Genomic DNA, 22,405 nt, shown 5'->3' on the forward strand with positions numbered 1-22,405 from the left:
CCTTATTGAGCCTCTCCTCTCACGGTAAGAGCCGCTTTTTCTTTTCTTTTTTGGTATTGCAGAAGTGTAATTTACCAATACAGCTTGGTTTATTTCTCTCCATAGTGTCCCTTTAGACAGGAGATGAAACAATGACGAGCTGGCTGTCACTTTGGAGTGTCATCTGATTTCTGACAAAGCTCACATGATGCTCCGACGTAACCTCCAGTGGCACACTGAAACATCTGCAGAACCCTGCCGGCAAGCGCCACAGCAAGCAATAATGCAACCCTGCTTCTGCAGTACCTGTCCGAAGAACTTGTGAAGGCACTTGAAGTTCCAATTGGCAGAAACTCGTCCATTGTACTGGCGAATGGCTTTCTGAAAAAAAGAAACACACAGTACATGTGCACTGAAGCTTCCGGTGAAACACTATATGAAACTGGCAGAAATTTTGACTTTAAGAGCATGCCAAATTAAGCACAAAAAGACACGTGTGTGCACGTGCAGAGAAAAATAATCTTCAAGCCATACTAGGGCGGCAAGAACTTCACATGTCTAATGCAACTTTCATGGTAGAATTTTTGTGATCAAGAGCTAATTGCAAACCTAATTGCATTTGCAGGCTTTTACAAGGTTGCACCAAGAAAATTAAATGTGCAAATGCAGTTAAAGCCTGAAAATTAACAAGCCATGCCCACAACACGTGCTTAGCAATGGCAGGCAGCCATCAAAAAAAAAAAAAAAAGGGTATCTCTTTGATCTTCTTGCCTTGTACAAGCAGTTTAGCCATATGTAATCAACCTGTACCAAAGCTTTTGTTTATGCTAGCAGTTCGAAATAATTTCATAGATGGTGCAACTTCTCCCCTATACCTACGATACAGGATATGTAAAGTACAAAGCTTACCACCAGGCTGTGCGAGTCTGTGATAGGCGCCAAGAGAGAGTTTTCAATCAGCTCCCACCGGCTCCGAAGTGTTGTAGCACCATTGTTCTGTCATGGCAACGTAACAAAGATGGCAAATGTAATCAGCAAAAAGCTAACAGACAGAAAGATCACAGGCTAAGCTATTCAACTCTGCATTTCATGTAAAAATTGAAAGCACGAATCCCGAAACACCACATGCTGTTGCAGTTATTGTAGCCAGTATAAAAATGTAACAAAATAGAGTTAAGATTTACTGCACCGCAAATGTTCTGTTCCTGTAAAGACTGCCGAAAATGTGTCCTGACAACTGTTGGAAATTTTGTTTTCATTTCTACTGTGCCATGACGTCTTGAAGCAGAAGGCGGTCACATGGGAGCAGGACAATGTGACGTTTTGATACTCGCTCCGGACGCCTCCTATGCAGAAAATTCTTTTGTTTATTTTATTGTTTCTTTAACATGATGATGATGATGTAGTGCATATGGCAGGTATTGCCAGATCCTGACTGGAAACGTACCACTACCATTGAAAAGAAAGGTGCACAATCACTGCGTTCTATCAGTGCTAACGTATGGAGCAGAAAGTTGGAGGTTGACAAAGAAGCTCAAGTAGAGGACCGCGTAAAGAGCGATGGAACGAAGAACGTTAGGCGTAACATTAAGAGACAGGAAGAGACCGGTGTGGTCAAGAGAACAAACGAGGATAGCTGATATTATAATTGACATTAAGAGAAAGAAATGGAGCTGGGCAGGTCATGTAATGCGCAGGTTAGATAACCGGTGGACCATTAGTGTCACAGAATGGGTGCCAAGAGAAGGGAAGTGCAGTCGAGGATGGCAGAAGACTAGGTGGGGTGATGAACTTAGGAAATTTACAGGTGCAAGTTGGGATCAGTTGGTGCAGGACAGAGGTAATTGGAGATTGCAGGGAAGAGGCCTTCATCCTGCAGTGGACATAAAATAGGCTGATGATAATTTATTGGCGTCCCCACTGAAATGGGGCAGTGACCAGTAGTCACCTAGCCTGCTTCAATTATTGAGGTATGCTATATATGTTTTTCATTCTAGCATTTTGTATAAATCTCCCTAAACTTTTTCTGTTGCTTAGAACTTCTATGTCTATCTTGTACCACTATCTATGCATAGTAACAGATCCAGTCCTATCAATCTCTTCACTGCTATTTCTTCCCCTCTGATGCTCTGAATGTCTTTCTTTTACCCTTTTCACTTATTATCCTCTTGCAGTTATGCCAATTGGGACACGTGGTCAAACTATGGTGACCCATTACAAAGGGAACGACCACCATCACAATCATCAGACTGGAAACCAGAGCTGTTGCTTTTTTGTCTCCAAACTTTCGGTCAGGTCTAGTTTGCTGCTGATTGCCCGTTTCAAAGGGTATGGCCGCATTGCCAGAGAAAGTTTCTTCTATAGAAAAAAATCTGTTGGAAATTTTGTTTTCATTTCTACTGTGCCATGACGTCTTGAAGCAGAAGGCGGTCACATGGGAGCAGGACAATGTGACGTTTTGATACTCGCTTTGGACCGCTTGCTCGGTCGCCTCCTATGCAGCTACTCATGAGGGCAGCATAGCAGATGCCTGTGTGAACTGGAATGAGTGTGAAAATGTTGCAATGTCCTACATCCACATGACCAACTTCTGCGTTATGACAAAGTAGAAACAAAACCGAAAATGGCTGCAGAAAAGCTACTGTATTGAACTATTTAGTATGCCAGTATTTTTTTCTAGGCTTTAGAGGCCCTGAACCTTCATAGAATGCAAAAAAATTAACATTACGATATATCGTGTCAGTATGCCTTCAAGGATACCTAATTAATTAACCTGTCATGCTGAGAGCAAAAACACCTAGTCATGTGAAGTGCTCAGATGTCCAGAAACTAAGTTTATGGGCTATGTTTGCATGGCACAGTGCGTTTTGCTGTGTCTTGCACAGGCAGAACTTTCGGGCTAACTATCAGAAGCATCATTAGTAGGTTGTTTAACAATCTTTGTCCAGTAAAGAAAATGACATTTACGTTATAATTCCTTTATGAACTGAAGTCCTACAATTTTTATTTTTTGTTTAAAATGAAAACAGTAACCTGCCAGTGGAACTGCCATTACATATTAAATTACAATTATTCCCTCTTATTACAAAAATGCATGCCTGAAATTAGATCCTCACTCAAGCCATTTCATGCATGTCAGACTTTGTTACCAATGAGAAATTAAGCCCTTCATGACCAAAGAGCTTCTGTACAATCTTTAAAATGGCGAGAATGAGAACCCATGACAGAAAACATGCATGCATATTACAACCATCTATAGTACGTGAAAGATGTGTTCCAATGTGTAGCGTTCACAGGTCACTCAAGGCTTCGGACAGCTCTCTGCCGAGCATGAACTTTTGTAAGAAATAGCGCTTCACACCTCCTCTTCTAGAATGCCATTAGCCCAACGGGCCATTGATAAACAATACCACACTATGGGCAACACCCTTCAAGCAATTGAGACAAGTGCGACAGGCACAATAAGTACAGTGAAAGGGACACTAAAGAAAAAACTAAGTTCAGTTGTATTGATAAGTTACTTCTGCAATACCAAAAAAGCTGCTCCTACTTGTGGCAGAGGCCTTGGTAAGCCTGTAAAGACACAAAAATGAAAGACAGATGGCACCGCCACCTTGAAGTTTCTGCAGGAGCTCCCTGTGGTGTCATGGATGGTGACAGTGGCTGCTCAGGTCTATAAAACTGTTTATCAGTAAAAAAGGGAAACATCGTATCCTAAAGGAAAGAAGTAGTGAACTTGGCAAATTTCAAGAAATTATACTGCGCCACGATGGATCAAATATGATAAAATACTTCAAAATATGCGACGTCACATTGCGTGCTGAGGTTTCGGATAGAACTTTACAAAATATTAGGAGTTCGGCATACCTTGGATTGTTTAAAAGCATAGACAATGAGGACAAGTGGACACACACAAGCACTGTGTGTCTGCATACTTGTCCTCGTTGTCTATGTGCTTAAACAAACCAAAAGCATGTCTTACCAACAAGGCCAAATGTCCAGGCTCTAGGAAGTTTAGCCTTCATTTTGTCTTGTAGTAATTAGCCTCTTACTGTGAAATTAACAATAGTGTCTTGAAAAAAAAAAATCACCGTCCAAGCATTCCATACAGATGGTTAACTAGAGAAGCTGAAACGTGCGGTGCCAGTGTTTATCACTGGGTTAATCCTGACGGTTCATTAATCAACGGCTTGGTAGGCTGCCAGATCGTCAGTATGCAGTTGTTGCTTGCGCTCAGCTGCAAGAGCCTGTTATTATGCATAGACGAGCTTGCTCATCGTTCTACTCGCGGCGTTGCTGATCGAAAGCTGCCTGCTCCTTAGGAGTACATATAACACGTGGCCTACCCATTTCGGGGCTGGAGAAAAACTGCTGCGCGCGCGCTCGGCTGTGACGGAGATTGACGACATCGTCACTACTGGTGCAGCCAATCGTGCGCCTTTCTCCTTTTTTGAGCATACACATGGGGTTGCGTTGGAGGAGTTTTCAGCATACAGGTGACAGATGGACGGACGAATCGGCTAGTTATATACAGCTTAGGTGTAAAAATATTTAGTCAATCTAAACTGATCTTGTCTTTCTTTTTAGTGTCCCTTAAAATTATTATCAACAGCAGCCAAATGAGAAGTATAACTTAAAGCATTATTACTCCCTGCTCAAGTGGGTACTGGCTCTGAGGAGAACATGGCAGCCGGACGTGTGTGCCATCCCATTTGTCAACAGGAACAGCTGGATATGGTGTTAGGGGGCACGGCTTTAGAACGCCACTTTCATTCCGTATCACCTGCCACGTGAAAAAAGGCCTTGTGTAAGAATAAATGATAAGGTGATGCAATGAGTTTGAGAAAGATTGAAACAGACCTTGCAGAGAACTGTGTGATTACGGCTCATCTGGGGGCACTGGATTCCACAATGTGGTGTACGCCTGAAGGTTTCTGGGATTGTGCTGTACTGTAAAAATAAAAATATAGTCGGGTGTTAGGCAACTGACTTGGGAGCTCCAGAGCTGGAACAATGGCAAAAAAGAAAAAAAAAAAGTCTAATCCAAGACTTACACAAGGAATACTTTCCTCAGACCCTGATGATTGCTGTGAGCTTGACATACCTTCGCAGCTGTCTGGTATTGTCTTGTCCTAGAAGCATAAAAGATTTAGCAAATCAAAAACAAGAACATTTGAAGTTTTTCACTCCGTAGAATGATAATGGGCAGCAACATGAGAGAAAGTAAAAGAAGCAAAAAAAAAATAACTTGCTCTTACGTCCGGACTTTGGGTTTCTGAACAATAAAGTGATGCTTCACTTTGTTCAGCACTCTGACATGGCACATCGCTTGACTGAAATGAGGATCCAATGTAGGCAGTATTAGAGGTAATGCATTTCAAAACTTGTGGATAAGAATACACAAGGCATTAAACCTGAGCTCACGTCAACAACTGTTTCTTCCGAATCCGATGGACACTTTGGTACTTGCGAATTTGCAGCATCAAGCCTACACACACAAAATACTTGTGAGCGTTGTATACCGCTTAAATCTCATACAACTGAAACTCGAAAGTGGCATACTCAGGGAAGAGTTCTTGCGATGAGTTGATCTCTTCCAAGTCGTCCGAGTTGAACTTAGTTGCCACACCAGGCGAGGTTTCGGCTGACTGTGCGCTGACCTGGACATCTGAGAACTGTAGCGTGTTTTCGGAACTTGAATGTTTTTGTGCATTTGTTCGTGCCTCTAAAAAAAAAGGAAACAAATGATTCAATCATTCTTGAGCAGTTCGCAATCAGTTATGTCAACCATACCATTGGATGAATGCTTTTCCAGCATTGTTGTAAGAAACCACTGCAAGTCAGCTTGCTTAAAGCGCTTTTTGCTGGGACCTACGCCATCGCTCATTTTGCTTCAGCACATTATCGGCGCTAGCTTTAGGGTTCCCCACTTGTGCTGTGCAAAACAGATCACGGAACAGATACAGTACAGCACTTCCACGGCCTCATTCGCGCAGCACTGTCACTTTAGTAAAGGCACACGAGTCAGTCGGCGTCTTAGTGGACGCCGTACAGTCACTACACCCGTTTTCGGCGACTAGAAGGCACCTCCTTGAGTGACTTCATATAAATAGCGCGCACAGAACACAAGTGCGCACACCTCGCAACACAAAAAAGCGCGTACACGACGTTTCAACGGCCCTACCGTGGGTCTCACGCATGTTGGACTAGCCTCCGAACCAGACGACACAGTGGGCGGAAGTTGCAGAAGACTCCTAAATGGTAAGAAATAACGGAAGTTCAACCAGCCGCCTAGCGTCTACTTTTGGAGTCATAGACGTTGCTGCTGAGCGCCTCCACTGGCAACCTTCTTTTCCAGCGCTGTTCGTGGGCAGGCAAAAATGGTGAGGCAGTTGTACTATATAAAATCTACTTTAATCATCGATTACACTCAATAACATACGACGAATGAATTGTATTTGTCCGTACCACTAACCTGTACATTACTTAATTTGCTTATTACGTTACTGAAGTCTAGATGTTGACAAATTTTTTGTCTGTTGTCCCCGGCGTTCAGGCGCTGTGGATGTGTGCTTTCTGTGTGCGTGTTAATATAAAGGTGGTGTCTACGATCAACGACCTGCTTGTCTTTTCTCATTAGGGTAACAACGTTTTGCTGCGGGGTAATCTTGCTTTTTCAACTAAATACATGCGTCTTAGTATGATGCCGATGCTTAAGTCCGTGACTCTTTTTTTTGTTTCAGGCCGACTCGTCAGTTACAGTGCGCACTCGAAAATACATGACTAACCGTCTGCTGTGCAGAAAACAAATGGTAAGAGCACTCTTGTTGTATATTGGTCGTTTCTCGGCAGTCCGAGCTGCGGACAGACGGCGTTGACGCCTGTTGCACGCATGGCCTCAAATGCACAGCCGTTAACATGGCGCAAAGCACGTGTGCAGTGCTGCCAAGATCGGAGCGCTGTGGTAGTATCGCGTCAGCTACCGCTCCTGACTTGCATTGAAGTCATTCAGTGCATGTCAGACACGATCCGATTGAAAAGAAAAGCACGGTGCACGTTCTTAGTGTCTGGGTGGAATTCTCACTGAGCTACAGTAAGCTCCCTCACAGCTCTGGCGTTCAGGCCCTGAGTCGCGCTGATCTTATTGAACAAGTCTAGGCGAGTATCGAGCAAGCCCCGCGCCAAATGATTTCGCGCTGACAGTTAAACGCCACTTTTAGAGAGGTAGTTGGGGTCCTTGGGACTAGAGGCACGCCGAAATGCGAATGAACGCTGGCCAGCGAGGTAATCCCGCTTAGTTAAATTACTTTTTGTTTTGTTTTTTTACATAATGGCGACATCACATTCCCTAATACTCTTGCCTCGAAACCAACTCCGACCGCTGTAAGTGTACTGTGTAAGTTCGCAGTAGAAGTTTAGATGTTTTGAGCGTGCCTAGTTTTCATTGAATGAATTAGTTAGCAAGTGAAAAAAAAAGTAGGTAAAGTGTTAAGGCAGTGGTGTTTAGTGTATGATTATGGAAACAAAGGTATACTGTGAATTTATTGCTTGTGTAGTACTTTCAACCTGAAATCAAGTTAAAATAAGATTGCGATCGAGTGTGGACATGTGACGACACCGGTATTAAGCACTGCTGTTAATTAGGCTTTGACATAATGTTGCAATGTATAGGGTGTTATGTAGCTCTTTTCAGAAGTTATTGTGATGCATATTATGGTCAGGATATCATAATGGGCAACACACTGTTTTGTGGAAAAACTGGTAAAAGATCCTCATGTATCATAATAAAATTAATCAGAACACTTAATTGGGTGGCTTTGTTTAGCTTATAAAATGTGTGGTGCATCCTAATAATTTTTTCTTCCAGGTTAAGCACATCATGTCTCATTATGTTTGACCAGCTTGTCATTGCCAGACTAGCAGTTTTCAGCAACATTATATTGTGTGCTTGTGTTCAGCTGAAAGCAGTCAGTTCGTGTCCCAGCCTTTGTGACTGTGTGTGCGTCTGACATGAGCACCAGTAAAGGCTGAGACATTGTGCTCGCAGCTTTTGGTGTACTTGTCTCCCGAGAAAGTGCAGTTCTTACGTTAGAGCAAATGCTAAATGAACACTCGGTACAGCTTTGATATTCTCCCAGGGCCATGTTTGAGCAAAATAGTAGATAATGTCAAAGAAAGATGCTCATTTTCATTGTTTTTATTTTATCATTTATATATGTTCAGTAAAACATCACTGGTCTTCTTTATTTAAACGTTATAGCAGTTGGCTTGTACGTGTAGTTTGCATGTGACAGCATGAGTGCCATGCACTGGTGCCTTGTTGCACATTGAACCCCAGGTGGTCGGAAATAATCTGGAGTACACCGCAGTGGTGTCACATAGAATAAAGCCACTGTTTCTGCCCTGTGGGCCTGAACCACACTTATCTTGAGCTATACCCGTTGACAGGTTTAAATGCCGGTGTTAGTAACTGCAGAGCTTGCAGGGGTGGGACTGCTGCGTCAAACAGAAAATTGACCGAAATTGTGTCACGCTGTGCCAGGACGACCCCGGAATGTGTGCTCCGGCAGTAATCGCAAACAGCAAGCGGATTCATTCTCTGAAAAAGAGTACGACTGTTCACATTCCACACACCGTGCGACGGCGCCTCCCGCACAGTTTCTAGTAATTTTCTAGCTTATAACACTGGATGTTTTTGGCGCTTCCGGCAAGTGAACGGCGCGCGCGGCCACTCCTGGTTGTCATTGCCATCGAAACGACCAGGGCAGCTCTGTTTCGAGTGTACTAGAACACAGTTGAGCGAGTGGAGCAGCGCGGTGCTCCCTAGTTGAGGCACAAAACAACGAAAAGTAGGCTGAGGGCACTGTGAGCGAACTAGACATTAGCGAGGCGCGTGCTGCAGCAGGTTCAGCAGTCGGGTCTCTCTGTCCCCAAGGTTGGTATAGCATAAAACTTTTCCAATTTGTTTTTGTGCCGTATGGGCGACGGTCAAGTTATTTTCACCTATCACGAAGGGCTAATGGCGGATTGGGAATAAAAAGATAGGAATAGCTTTACGTTATACCAGAAAGTTAACTCTTTCGTTACTGCGTGAACGTGGTAGTTTTTATAGGTCTTGGAAAAAAATGATTTACTGCTACAAATATTTCGGCACACATTGCAGCATAGCATATTGTGCATAATGACATGCTCTTTCCAAAAACGCACATTGCCAAACAAAAAAAAATTATTAGGTAAAACATACAAATTCTAGAAGAGGCCATTTTTGCTGCCAGTTGATAAAACGAACAATAAAAAACGTATCTACAAAAATATTAATATGAAAGGAAATTCAGAATATACATTTCGAAATAAATAACCCAGGAACAGTGTCTGAAAAAATCAATTCTCACTACACCGCCATTCTTCGGATACAAAAAGAAACTAAGACCAGTTCATTGCTCATGCTATTTGGTGAAGCAGTTCCTGGATATTGTGAAGCATAGGTGCACTCCACAATTTTCCAACGAAACGTATGGTTTTTGTTCAACTTTGTGGTCCTCGTAACACATTTTGGAGTTCCGCCTTTTCGGCATCTTCCGAGTGTGGTCCGATGAGAAGTCCAAGGAATGTACTTCAGCAGTTAGACGTCTAGAATCTTGCACCTCTTCCAGTACCGATCACTTTCAGCGTAGCTTGGCTACTACAAGATTATGTATCCAAGCATATCTGTTTGCATTTTTGCACATTGTCTTTATCACCTCTGCAGAGAAGAACAGTAGAAAGAAATCCCATGTTGTTGTAAACTGTCTTGCGCTGATCTGTAGTGCTGGGCTGAGATGTGCTACGAGCAGCCTTCTTGGCATGAACGGAAGTTTCTTTGCTGCCGATGGCAGCACATCATATCCAAGCGAAGTATGCACCCTTAAGATAATTGGTTGCACTCTCAGCTTGTGAAAAAAGATTGACAGATAAGCGCGCACAAGGAAAGAGACCGTTCAAGGCCGTAAAAGAAACTCGCAGGTGAACAGCTGCGGATGTCCCATGCTGACTCAAAACATTATCCTGGCAGAGCTTAAATCTGCTTTACTCTCATCTTTGGAATCTTAACTCGAGTCCTCATCACTAAATTCAAGTGCGGGTGCAGCAAAGTTTTGAGCAGGACGCTTTTTTAGTGATGCAGCCGCGCAGTGACACCAGCAGCACCCCTTGCCGGTACCTTTTCACTCTGCACTCAAAGCAGTCCATGTGTCCTGAAAGCAAGCTTGAACTACTGGTGGAAAATAGCAAACATGTTCCTGATTTTGGAGTGCACCTGTTTGCCTGTTGGTAAATGTGTTGAAAAGAGTAGCCAGCACCCCTTGTGTCACTGTTTGTGTAACTGACGTTTGTTTTGCAGTGTATCACCTAATTAAACTGAATATACAACATTCTTTTTGCACTGTACAGCCCCCACTTTCTATAGCACGGGAATGGTGTGCTAGAAGCAAGCTGCAATAGAGAGTTTTAGATTAGGGGACACCAGCGGCTTGCATCCCCTAACCTAAAGCTCTCTGACATACAGTCAAACCTCAATGTAACGAAGTTGTACTTGCAGCACACAAAACTTAATTAAATCCCAAATTTTTTTAATTCAAGGTTTTAAAGCTTCAGCATTAAAAACAACTTCACAAATTCCCAGAGCATTCTGGGTGGATAATATGTTGTTAGTAAGCGCTTATAAACAAGTCATAAGAAGGTCGGGCCATAATAGCGCAGTTACTAGCACCAGTGGATGCTGTGGAAATCGCACTTGGAGCAATGCATTGGTGTGGCTCACGGCGTCGGAGACTTGCGCGTGTTGCGTTGCACGGCGCCGTAAATCTTGGATGCCATAGATGACTGCGCTTAGTGCCTGCAGCCAGTGCCCACAAATTAAAATCGATAGTGTAAAAAGTCACGGTATTGGTCCTGAGCCTCTTGTCAAATAAAAACCTCAGTTTTGCTGGAAAAGTGGAGCATTGATGGCGATACCAAAGACTACACGAAGTAAGGGAAGTAAGGTTCATAGTTTTATCGGTGTCACGCGCACTCAGGCAAACATTAACAGATCTCATTCGATGACCAGAAACTCGCAGTTGCAATGCGAGCTAGCGTTTGGTAGCTTCTTACTGTGTCTCGTGTCTCCAAAACTTTGGATTACGTGACTGCCAAAAGTGCACATGAAGGCACCAAGCACCAACCATTTCGGCTTGCGCGGAAAAATTACCTCCAAGATCGCCATTGCGGGCTTGATCGCATTACTGCTCGTTCACTCTCTCCCCATCCCTTTTGGCAGAAGGAATCATCAGCTCTGATCTTTCTCCGAGTTGTTTAGCACCGCAACAAATGGCACAGTGGTGTTACTTGCCTACTGCGTCCTTTCCTGTGCTTCCGCGCACGCTTTGACAGTGGTTTTGTCGCTCAAACTTGCAGAAGGACGCTTGAAATAATGTTTGCCTCAATCGACATAGCTTTTTACTAAATTTACTAGCCATACAGGCACCAAATACATGGTTGAAATGGCCAAAAACATTGTTAAATTGAAACTGTAACGAAATTACTTTGTTGAATCAGCAAACGTAAATACACCATTTTGAATGCAACTAAACTAAGATCAGGAAAGGAAAATAGTTCTTTACATCGTGAATTTTGTTAAGGTTTGACTATAGCTTGAGCATGTGCTCCCAGATGGACAGGGATTCTCCAATTGCTGGCTTCTCCAATTGCTGTCATTCTATGTGCGTTCAGCTACCCATTTATGATAATTTTACCCAATGACGGGGGGAGCCGGGATAGGTGCTAGGCAGCAGGGACAGTTCTTTATGAGCACGCATATCCTGTCATGACAGCATAACCCCTCGCCACACGACAAAAAATGACAACCATTCCACTCCGTGAAGATGGAATGGCAGTGAAAGCTGACGACAGTCAAAGCTCTCAAATGAAAAGCAAAGTGCTTTCACTGCCATTCCATCTTCACAGCGTAAAATGGTTGCCTGGGCTTGCGATTGTCACTTTCGTTCAGCGTCACGGGAACGTTGCAGACATGCTCTTTGTATCATTAGTTAATAAGCAACAAATGCGTTCAGAACAAGCTTCATTCCACTGAAGGATTCTTGGTTCACTGTGGCACCTTAGAAGACGTTTTGGGTAAAGGCTACCAAATAGGCACAAAAAAAAAAGCATGAAATAACAAAAAAAATTGAGGGAAGTTTTTTATTTGGCTTCAATGAATTTGTTGCATTGCTTAAATGTGCAAGTTACAAAATAAATTCGCCAGACTAGGCTGATTTATTGTCCTTATAATCCTTTAAGCTCACAAGTCAACCATTGGTGGACTAAGTGTGAAGTGTGTGTTATGTGGAATGATTTGATAATTGATAACATTTGTTGGAAGTTTGCAGTGGGCTGTTGCAATGTTGGAATCTAACTGGTTTGTTGGTAATGTGGTCTCTGTTTTCAGCCTACAACGAGTAGGCTGAATAGTGGTGGCTTATCTTGCACCCTTATGATGGTGTTGCTGTTCTGGTTGCCAAAATTTAAGTGTTTTCCCGTTCTCTGTTGTGTCTGGATAGGTGGTGGACATCATCCATCCCAACCGCGGCACCGTCTCCAAGAACGAGGTGCGTGAGAAGCTCAGCACCATGTACAACACAACGCCCGATGTGGTCTTCTGCTTTGGCTTTCGCACACAATTTGGCGGTGGCAAGACCTCTGGTTTTGCCCTGATCTATGACACCCTGGACTTTGCCAAGAAGTTCGAGCCGAAATACAGGTTGTGCAGGGTAAGTGTTTGTATCAGTAAATACAGCTGGCATTTAAAAACGATTACGTTTATATAATTTTTGATAGCTTTTGACATGGTAACTACAGTAAGACCAGGTCAAAGCAGTTGCCAAGTGCACTGTTGCCTTGTGCTTAAGAGGGCAGTAAAGAATTGGAACTAACTTCTTTGTTTCTCAACACAGAGTACTGAAATTTGGCACACATACTCCTAATTGCATAAGAGACAGTTACGAATCCTTATGGATATATATATATATGTGTGCTTAGTAACTCAGGAGACCAATTGCAATGCATGCTGACTGACCTGGAGAGGCAAAGCAGAAGGGTGGGTCTGAAAATTAATCTACAGAAAACTAAAGTAATGTTTAACAGTCTCGGAAGAGAACAGCAGTTTACGATAGGTAGCGAGGCACTGGAAGTGGTAAGGGAATACATCTACTTAGGGCAGGTAGTGACCACGGGTCCGGATCATGAGACTGAAATAACCAGAAGAATAAGAATGGGCTGGGGTGCGTTTGGCAGGCATTCTCAGATGATGAACAGCAGGTTGCCACTATCCCTCAAGAGGAAAGTGTATAACAGTTGTGTCTTACCAGTACTCACCTACGGGGCAGAAACCTGGAGGCTTACGAAAAGGGTTCTGCTGAAATTGAGGACGACGCAACGAGCTATGGAAAGAAGAATGATAGGTGTAACGTTAAGGGATAAGAAAAGAGCAGATTGGGTAAGGGAACAAACGCGGGTAAATGACATCTTAGTTGAAATCAAGAAAAAGAAATGGGCATGGGCCGGACATGTAATGAGGAGGGAAGATAACCGATGGTCATTAAGGGTTACGGACTGGATTCCAAGAGAAGGGAAGCGTAGTAGGGGGCGGCAGAAAGTTAGGTGGGCGGATGACATTAAGACGTTTGCAGGGACAACATGGCCACAATTAGTACAAGACCGGGGTAGTTGGAGAAGTATGGGAGAGGCCTTTGCCCTGCAGTGGGCGTAACTAGGCTGATGATGATGATATAGTATATATAAAGTTCCCTGCTCATGGAAAGCCTGGCACAGTGATGAAACATGAGAGGGCTAAAATTACTGTTTGGTAAAATGTCATGTTTACTTGAAGACAGTGCGACTTCTTTTAAACTGCTTTTATAATGTTATGCTCAGTGTAATATGCATGCAACCATAATGCCCTATGCACCATAGTAATTGTTAATAATAAAATAATCTAGGTCTGAAAAAAAATTTTGAAGGATGTCGATGTGCAGTACAGTATGGCTTATAATAAAAATGGTATCAAAATTGGTCCACCCATCATTCTGCTATGCTTTCCACAAGTAAAGTGGCTGACACAAAAAACTCTAGAAAATTAGCCTCAAAGTTGTGGAACCAGTTGACCTGAAGTAAATTGTTAGGATTATTGTGTCAGGATTTTAATACGTGATCTCCTGGTCAGTAGGGATCTCATGGTACCTCTGCTTTTCAATTTGGCATGCTATAGGGAACTGCCAGGGCATCAAGCCATATGCCAACATAGAGCACATAGGACGGTTGCGCCATATTTTCTGACTCGGTTGGGGTCGCAAGGCAGCCTAAATATTAGCCTGGAATTGGTTTGGCAAAGCCTCTCGATCATCTTTGGCAACTGCCTGTACTTCAAACTGTTTAAAGAGCCCATAGTCACATCCAGGACACATAATTACTTATGAAGGTGTTTGTAATAATTGTTCATATATTATTACAGCACTCTAATTGTCTACCTTCCTGGCAGAAAAAAGTTAAAATTATATTGCAATAGGATAACAGCCAGAGATATGATCGCTCCATAACTGTGACACTGTCAGAAATACTGTTTTGAGAAAAACAAGGAAAAATGATTTACGATATGGTCGTGGTGATTTGGCAAAGGCTAAATCCGCGTGTTGATAAAAATTGCATAAACAGGCCTGGAGTGTGGCCTGATGCCGGTGACCAGAACCGGTAACGCACTCCCTCACCAGAGCAGGATTGGCCACCCTGGTGCAGTACTCGGCCACAACCTCCTATATGAACACAACAATCAAACCCCGGCCCTCAGTCCCCAGCAGCTGCGAAGCAACTGACCACGGCGGCGGTCAGACCTGCGACGCTGCAGAGGGTGCTAAGAATCCCTGGCTCCGGACAGGCCGCCATTGGAATATGAACCTGGCAACGTTTAACGCAAGAACATTATCTAGTGAGGCGAGTCTAGCAGTGCTATTGGAAGAATTAGAGGGCAGTAAATGGGATATAATAGGGCTCAGCGAAGTTAGGAGGCCAAAAGAAGCATATACAGTGTTAAGGAGCGGGCACGTCCTGTGCTACCGGGGCTTAGCGGAGAGACGAGAACTAGGAGTCAGATTCCTGATTAATAAGAATATAGCTGGTAACATACAGGAATTCTATAGCATTAACGAGAGGGTGGCATGTCTTGTTGTGAAACTTAATAAGAGGTACAAAATGAAGGTTGTACAGGTCTACGCCCCTACATCCAGTCATGATGACCAGGAAGTCGAAAGCTTCTACGAAGACGTGGAATCGGCGATGGGTAGAGTGAAAACAAAATACACTATACTGATGGGCGATTTCAATGCCAAGGTAGGCAAGAAGCATGCTGGAGACAAGGCAGTGGGGGAATATGGCATAGGCACTAGGAATAGCAGGGGGGAGTTATTAGTAGAGTTTGCAGAACAGAATAATATGAGAATAATGAATACCTTCTTCCGCAAGCGGGAGAACCGAAAGTGGACATGGAGGAGCCCGAACGGCGAGACTAGAAGTGAAATAGATTTCATACTCTGCGCTAACCCTGGCATCATACAAGATGTGGACGTGCTCGGTAAGGTGCGCTGCAGTGACCACAGGATGGTAAGAACTCGAATTAGCCTAGACCTGAGGAGGGAACGGAGGAAACTGGTACATAAGAAGCCGATCAATGAGTTAGCGCTAAGAGGGAAAATAGAGGAATTCCAGATCAAGCTACAGAACAGGTATTCGGCTTTAAGTCACGAAGAGGACCTTAGTGTTGAAGCAATGAACGAAAATCTTGTGGGCATCATTAAGGAGTGTGCAATAGAAGTTGGTGGTAACTCCGTTAGACAGGATACCAGTAAGCTATCGCAGGAGACGAAAGATCTGATCAAGAAACGCCAATGTATGAAAGCCTCTAACCCTACAGCTAGAATAGAACTGGCAGAACTTTCGAAGTTAATCAACAAGCGTAAGACAGCTGACATAAGGAAGTATAACATGGATAGAATTGAACAAGCTCTCAGGAACGGAGGAAGCCTAAAAGCAGTGAAGAAGAAACTAGGAATTGGCAAGAATCAGATGTATGCGTTAAGAGACAAAGCCGGCAATATCATTACTAATATGGATGAGATAGTTCATGTGGCTGAGGAGTTCTATAGAGATTTATACAGTACGAGTGGCACCCACGATGATAATGGAAGAGAGAATAATCTAGAGGAATTCGATATCCCAGAAGTAACGCCGGAAGAAGTAAAGAAAGCCTTGGGAGCTATGCCAAGGGGGAAGGCAGCTGGGGAGGATCAGGTAACAGCAGATTTGCTGAAGGATGGTGGGCAGATTGTTCTAGAAAAACTGGCCACCCTGTATACACAATGCCTCAAGACCTCGAGCGTACCGGAATCTTGGAAGAACGCTAACATAATCCTAATCCATAAGAAAGGCGACGCCAAAGACTTGAAAAATTATAGACCGATCAGCTTACTGTCCGTTGCCTACAAAGTATTTACTAAGGTAATTGCAAATAGAATCCGGAACACCTTAGACTTCTGTCAACCAAAGGACCAGGCAGGATTCCGTAAAGGCTACTCAACAATAGATCATATTCACACTATCAATCAGGTGATAGAGAAATGTGCGGAATATAACGAACCATTATATATAGCATTCATTGATTACGAGAAAGCGTTTGATTCAGTCGAAACCTCAGCAGTCATGGAGGCATTGCGGAATCAGGGTGTAGACGAGCCGTATGTAAAAATACTGAAAGATATCTATAGCGGCTCCACAGCCACTGTACTCCTCCATAAAGAAAGCAACAAAATCCCAATAAAGAAAGGCGTCAGGCAGGGAGATACGATCTCTCCAATGCTATTCACAGCGTGTTTACAGGAGGTATTCAGAGACCTGGATTGGGAAGAATTGGGGATAAGAGTAAATGGAGAATACCTTAGTAACTTGCGCTTCGCTGATGATATTGCCTTGCTTAGTAACTCAGGGGACCAACTGCAATGCATGCTCACTGATTTGGAGAGGCAGAGCAGAAGGGTGGGACTAAACATGAATCTGCAGAAAACTAAAGTAATGTTTAACAGTCTCGGAAGGGAACAGCAGTTTACGATAGGTAGCGAGGCACTGGAAGTGGTAAGAGAATACATCTACTTAGGACAGGTAGTGACTGCTGATCCAGATCATGAGAATGAAATAATCAGAAGAATAAGAATGGGCTGGGGTGCGTTTGGCAGGCATTCGCAGATCATGAACAGCAGCTTGCCATTATCCCTCAAGAGAAAAGTGTATAACAGCTGTGTCTTACCAGTACTCACGTACGGGGCAGAAACCTGGAGGCTTACGAAAAGGGTTCTACTTAAATTGAGGACGACGCAACGAGCTATGGAAAGAAGAATGATAGGTGTAACGTTAAGGGATAAGAAAAGAGCAGATTGGGTGAGGGAACAAACGCGCGTTAATGACATCTTAGTTGAAATCAAGAAAAAGAAATGGGCATGGGCAGGACATGTAATGAGGAGGGAAGATAACCGATGGTCATTAAGGGTTACGGACTGGATTCCGAGGGAAGGGAAGCGTAGCAGGGGGCGACAGAAAGTTAGGTGGGCAGATGAGATTAGGAAGTTTGGAGGGTCAACATGGCCACAATTAGTACATGACCGGGGCAGTTGGAGAAGTATGGGAGAGGCCTTTGCCCTGCAGTGGGCGTAATCAGGCTGATGATGATGATGATGATGAAATCGGAGTGATACAAGGGTCGAATCAAGCAAAACTAAATGCTCTACACCAACCTGGCGCAAAGGACTGCGAAATAATATTTGATCTTATTTTCGGGCTCAAGGAGCAGTCTCCCTCCTTAACTCTTGGATGAATATGTTGCGTAATCACCTCTATAAGCCTATTTGAAAAAGATTGAAGGCAATGTGCAATATACCGTAAGAACCCGCCTATAATACGAGGATTTCTTATTATTAGCATCTCAAATTTCCGCTTTGTACTATATGGAGCAAGGGGCAACAACGATGCGAGCGTGGCGGGCGAGGCATCAAAGGGAGCAGCCGCCTCCGCCCGCGCAGCTACCAATGGCAGGCGCGCTTTAGCCCGCGGGATTTGAACGCGCTGCTCCGCATCGAATCGCAGGAAAACTCTAATAGCGCCTCAATCGCGTTGACGATGCCATTTTGCAAGGCGGGAAAACAGACGCGAAGAATTCACACTCAAAACGACACCAAGATGGCGCAGGCAGGCCGCATGGGCCGGGAATGGCGCGTGCACGAAGTTTGACTTCATTTCAACATTTACGCATTTTGTGGGCCGCGGTGGCCTCAAAAGTAGCGTTTTTTTTTTTTGTTGTTGTTGTTGTTGTTTGTACTTTGGAATTGAATTAGGTGCTGATATTACAGAACAGGTAGTTTATGAGACATACAACCTAAAAATATGGTTTTTTAAGACTCGACTTTTTTGCGATTTTTTGGTTTTCGAGGGCCGCGTCCCCCCTTGAATGTTTTCCCAGAGCTTTCGTCAGTTGTATTATAGGTGGATAAAACTTATCTTTTTCATTTCGTGTCCAGAAAATTTCACCTCTTATTATAGTCAGTTTCGTATTATACGTGGGTTTTTACGCTATAATGCACAAGGGATTGCATGATACATATGCTTGCTGAAAGTTCACTTTGAAAATTCCTGTTCTTACGAGTTCTTTCCCGACTATCCTGGAGAAGTTTTGTGCTCAGGAAGTAGGGAAGTACAGTAGAACCTCGTTCATACGTTTTGGGGGAAAATGTAATCACCAGGAAAATGTATGACCCAAAGTAACTAAAAAATTTGACACTGAACAGTAGTTGACATCTACGTAATGCAAAGCACCACACTAATAGTTATGCCATGATACGTGTTGTTTTCCTATAGTGTAGTGTTTCAAAATGGCGACAGGAAATCGAAACTAAATCGAGCTGGTGGGCAGCACCGGATGCCATCACAGTGAAACGTTACTCGCATCGCACCGCTTCCAATGTCCCTACACCCCACGTGCTGTACAACAAATGGTTATCGTAGTAGGGTTGGCTGCGATAGCTGTGAATGCAGGTTGTGACAACCTGAGAGGAGATTTGCTGGGACCAGAATAAGAAACTGAGTGCACACAGGCATTTTCACTTGGGACAGGCGGGCAAGTACTCCAGTGAAGCTGCCACGACGGGCGGCTACTGTTCTTGCGCCGACTTCGTGTCACGTTCAATAGCGCGAACTATGTCTAACTTTGCTTCTATGCTGAGCACCCGGTGTCTTTTTTTTTATTCGAGCTTCGGCATGACATGAGTCCTTTGTTGCACGACGCCACAACGCTCTCTCATAGAATAAAGAACGCTCTCTGGCACAGCGCCGAAATGATGTTGATGTCGATGTGGCTTCACGTGCAAACGCGCAGGGCGCTTGGAGGCCGTTGTTCCGATCTCTGATGCTTGTTCTGCCGGGCTGGAGACGACGCACCGCCATGTTTGCGCGATGAAAAGTGGAAACACTACGCTTTAACCAATACGTATGCAATAAGCTAGTACAGTTTATGCGGATACAAGACACATTATGTTAAATGGCCGCTGAGTCGGAGATTTGACTTTGCTACTTTTTAAACAAAACTACTGTTTAAGCGGGTACGGTTTAACGAGGTTTTACTGTAATGTGTTCCCTCCAGTTGACAGATTGCTGTTGTCAAAAGCATTTCATGCTTACCCCTACTGCTGGATATATTTCTTCCGTGTCGATTTTTATGAATACTGTTCATGAATAAATGCTTCATATGCTGCAGTTTTGTTCCACAAATCTACATGGGGATGTGCTCCCTGCTTCAATGAAACTATTGTTCATTTGCAGAATGGGCTTGGTGAGAAAGGCAGAACAGGTCGCAAACAGCGAAAGGAACGCAAGAACCGTATGAAGAAGGTTCGTGGAACAAAGAAGGCCAAGGTTGGAGCAGCCAGTGGAAAGAAGGTAAGCTCCAGGTCATCCTTGTTCGGTGCACACTGTGACTTGTTGCGCACTTTGGCTGGGGTACTCTTTCAAGTAGCTAGGATTTTTTAGTTTTGTACAATAATGGCCTCTGTTGGTCCTCCCAGCTTGTGGTTATGATTGCAATGGCAGTGTTGATTTTTGTGACGATGTGCGCAACATTAATTTTACAAAGCGTTGAGTCAATATGTAAGGACTTGCAGATCTTGTTGCTAGCTCTTCAGCCTCAAACCTTGCCACCATATAATCATTGCACTTTCCCAGTGGCAGCGAAATACAATTTGTCAGTTGGTTACAGGGGTGGGCACAACGCAGGGTTCTTCCTGGCTTTCTTGAGGATCACTCTGTAGTCTCCAGAAAGCGCATAAAGAACAGGACACAGGAACACAAGTCTAACTGCACTGTTTTATTCTGCAAAGTCTAAATATTGCCATCATCCCTTATAAAAGCTAAGTGCTGACACATAACCAAGCGCAGCAGACAAGTACAGCACTTTGCACTTGCGCTTTGACATAGTTGAGGTGTCCGCCTTGAGCGAGGCAGTTGGGGTGTCCGCTCCGCGGCATGTGAAAAACAAACAAAAAGCAAGAAACATTGCACTTTGGAGGCGACATAGAGCTACCTTTTGTCTGTAGTTTTCTCGGTGTCTGTTCTGCGTGCGTCACTCTTGTTATGCAGTGCTTCGATGGTGCATATTGGCGGAAATCATGGCATATAGCAACAGTGCGTGCAAAGAGCCAACAGCAACGTTTTCGTGCATAGCTCATATGGTGACAACTAATGAACTGATGGGTTGATGGGCGGAATGGTTATTTTTGGGGCTTTCACTATAAAAGTCTTTTAGAATAACGAACAATTTACCGTAGACCCCTGAAGTTTATTATATCACAATTTCACTGTACTACATGGGTGTGTATGGTTAGCACAAGCTTTTGCAATGATTCTGAGGGATGCTGTATTTACCTTATTCTGATACATTTCTTTAAAAAAAAAAATGTGTGCGATAATTGCCTGTACCGTATTTACTCGAATTAACGCCCACTTTTTTTTTTACGAGAAAATGGGTCCAAAAATTGCGTGCGCGTTAGAATAGAGTTCGACCCTAAATCTGTGTTACCATATTGCCATCGGCATGTCAAAATGTATGCTTCGTATGCGCTTCAAGCCTAGCTGCTGTAGCTTTCTCCGTGTGCTGTAGTACATATGCTTAGGTTGGTCCACCGTCTGGCTTTCTGTATTCTCTGTTTGCTCCATCAGCATAGAAGTGCCGACTGTAAAGACACTCAGAGTTCATGATGATGCCTCGATTAAGGGCGACCCTGCGCCTGAAAACTTTTTTTAATTCTTTGTCAGTTTTGATGAAACTTGCTGAGTTTATGTATTTCGATGTGCTAGGTTTTAATATATATCCAGTCTTCTTGCAGAGTAAATAACTTTCCAGAAATTGAAGAAATTCAGCTTTATTGCATAATTTGCTTGGAGGTGAGCTATCTACCAAACTATACGTGGCATAATAAATATCAACATACAAAAATGATCTGGAACTAACATAGAATGCAAATAAGCAAGTATGGTGTTCTAACCCAATTTTATTAAAATGAGAACATTGCAAACTTTAGTGAGAGAAATCCATCTAACTGCTAAAAAAAAGAAACATTAAAAATTTTTTTTTAACATAGGCAATGTTATTGTTTTTTTGCACTCTACATAGCTTTGCCGTTCTGGAAAAAAAGGAATTACAGTGGTAGCACAAGTAAACGCAGAGATAATGCACCTCCAATACGTATCATCACCCAAATTGTGGTTTTGAGAAAACAAAAAAACATTTACCAACTGATATATTGAAAGAAAGTTTGAAGAAATGGCACCAAAGGCCATCAGTAGGCACTAGGTATAATTCATGGCCGTTTGGCTGTTGCTGGTCGACGACATAGCATGCACTGTGAGTACGTTCATTTCAAAAGGATTACACATTCTCTGGCCCTCAATTCCCCGCGAGCTCCGTCTCGACGCAACTTCACCGCAGATCTCTCAAACCACAGTCAGTTTAGTAGCGAGACTGTAATCCTGATCACTCCACACCAGCTACGCAGAACCACCGCAAGTATTACACTAGAAAACGTTGAGAAGATTGTTCAATGCTGCAAGTCTAACCACAACGTACAGAATAGTGGGCTTCGCGACCGATGTTGTTGCACTATCGGCAGTCGAATCTTCAACAAAACACAGTATCTTTCGCTCCGTGGCCATCGTAGATGCAATCTTGTCGAGCGTAGCTTTCTCATGTGCTCTTATCTTATCCACTTCTTCAGTTACGACAGCCGTGTTCAATACTTAAGCGAGTGTAACTGGCCTGTGGATATACATG

The 22,405-nt window shown here is 43.5% G+C and overlaps 2 protein-coding genes across 3 annotated transcripts in view; one reads left to right on the plus strand and one right to left on the minus strand.

Annotated features, from left to right (window-relative positions):
* Positions 1 to 6,211, minus strand: part of LOC126548077 (poly(ADP-ribose) glycohydrolase-like) — a 62,904-nt gene extending 56,693 nt beyond the window's left edge. The window contains exons 1-9 of the mRNA XM_050196171.3: positions 5,773 to 6,211; positions 5,542 to 5,704; positions 5,404 to 5,467; positions 5,238 to 5,312; positions 5,034 to 5,111; positions 4,840 to 4,929; positions 4,628 to 4,762; positions 889 to 975; positions 286 to 360 (exon numbers count right to left, since the gene is read on the minus strand). Of these exons, the coding sequence (XP_050052128.1) occupies positions 286 to 360; positions 889 to 975; positions 4,628 to 4,762; positions 4,840 to 4,929; positions 5,034 to 5,111; positions 5,238 to 5,312; positions 5,404 to 5,467; positions 5,542 to 5,704; positions 5,773 to 5,866 (861 nt within the window). The 5' untranslated portion in view covers positions 5,867 to 6,211. The remainder of the gene's footprint in view (positions 1 to 285; positions 361 to 888; positions 976 to 4,627; positions 4,763 to 4,839; positions 4,930 to 5,033; positions 5,112 to 5,237; positions 5,313 to 5,403; positions 5,468 to 5,541; positions 5,705 to 5,772) is intronic.
* Positions 6,212 to 6,316: 105 nt separating this feature from the next.
* The window catches only part of RpS24 (ribosomal protein S24), a 31,185-nt gene continuing 15,096 nt past the window's right edge, over positions 6,317 to 22,405 (plus strand). The window contains exons 1-4 of one of the 2 annotated variants that reach the window (XM_050196173.3): positions 6,317 to 6,362; positions 6,723 to 6,791; positions 12,555 to 12,764; positions 19,903 to 20,019. In XM_050196173.3, coding sequence (XP_050052130.1) covers positions 6,360 to 6,362; positions 6,723 to 6,791; positions 12,555 to 12,764; positions 19,903 to 20,019 — 399 coding nt within the window. In that variant the 5' untranslated portion in view covers positions 6,317 to 6,359. The remainder of the gene's footprint in view (positions 6,363 to 6,722; positions 6,792 to 12,554; positions 12,765 to 19,902; positions 20,020 to 22,405) is intronic. The other variant, XM_050196174.3, reaches the window with a different exon arrangement.

This window comes from Dermacentor andersoni, chromosome 1, assembly GCF_023375885.2.
Source record: "Dermacentor andersoni chromosome 1, qqDerAnde1_hic_scaffold, whole genome shotgun sequence".
Taxonomy (NCBI): domain Eukaryota; kingdom Metazoa; phylum Arthropoda; class Arachnida; order Ixodida; family Ixodidae; genus Dermacentor; species Dermacentor andersoni.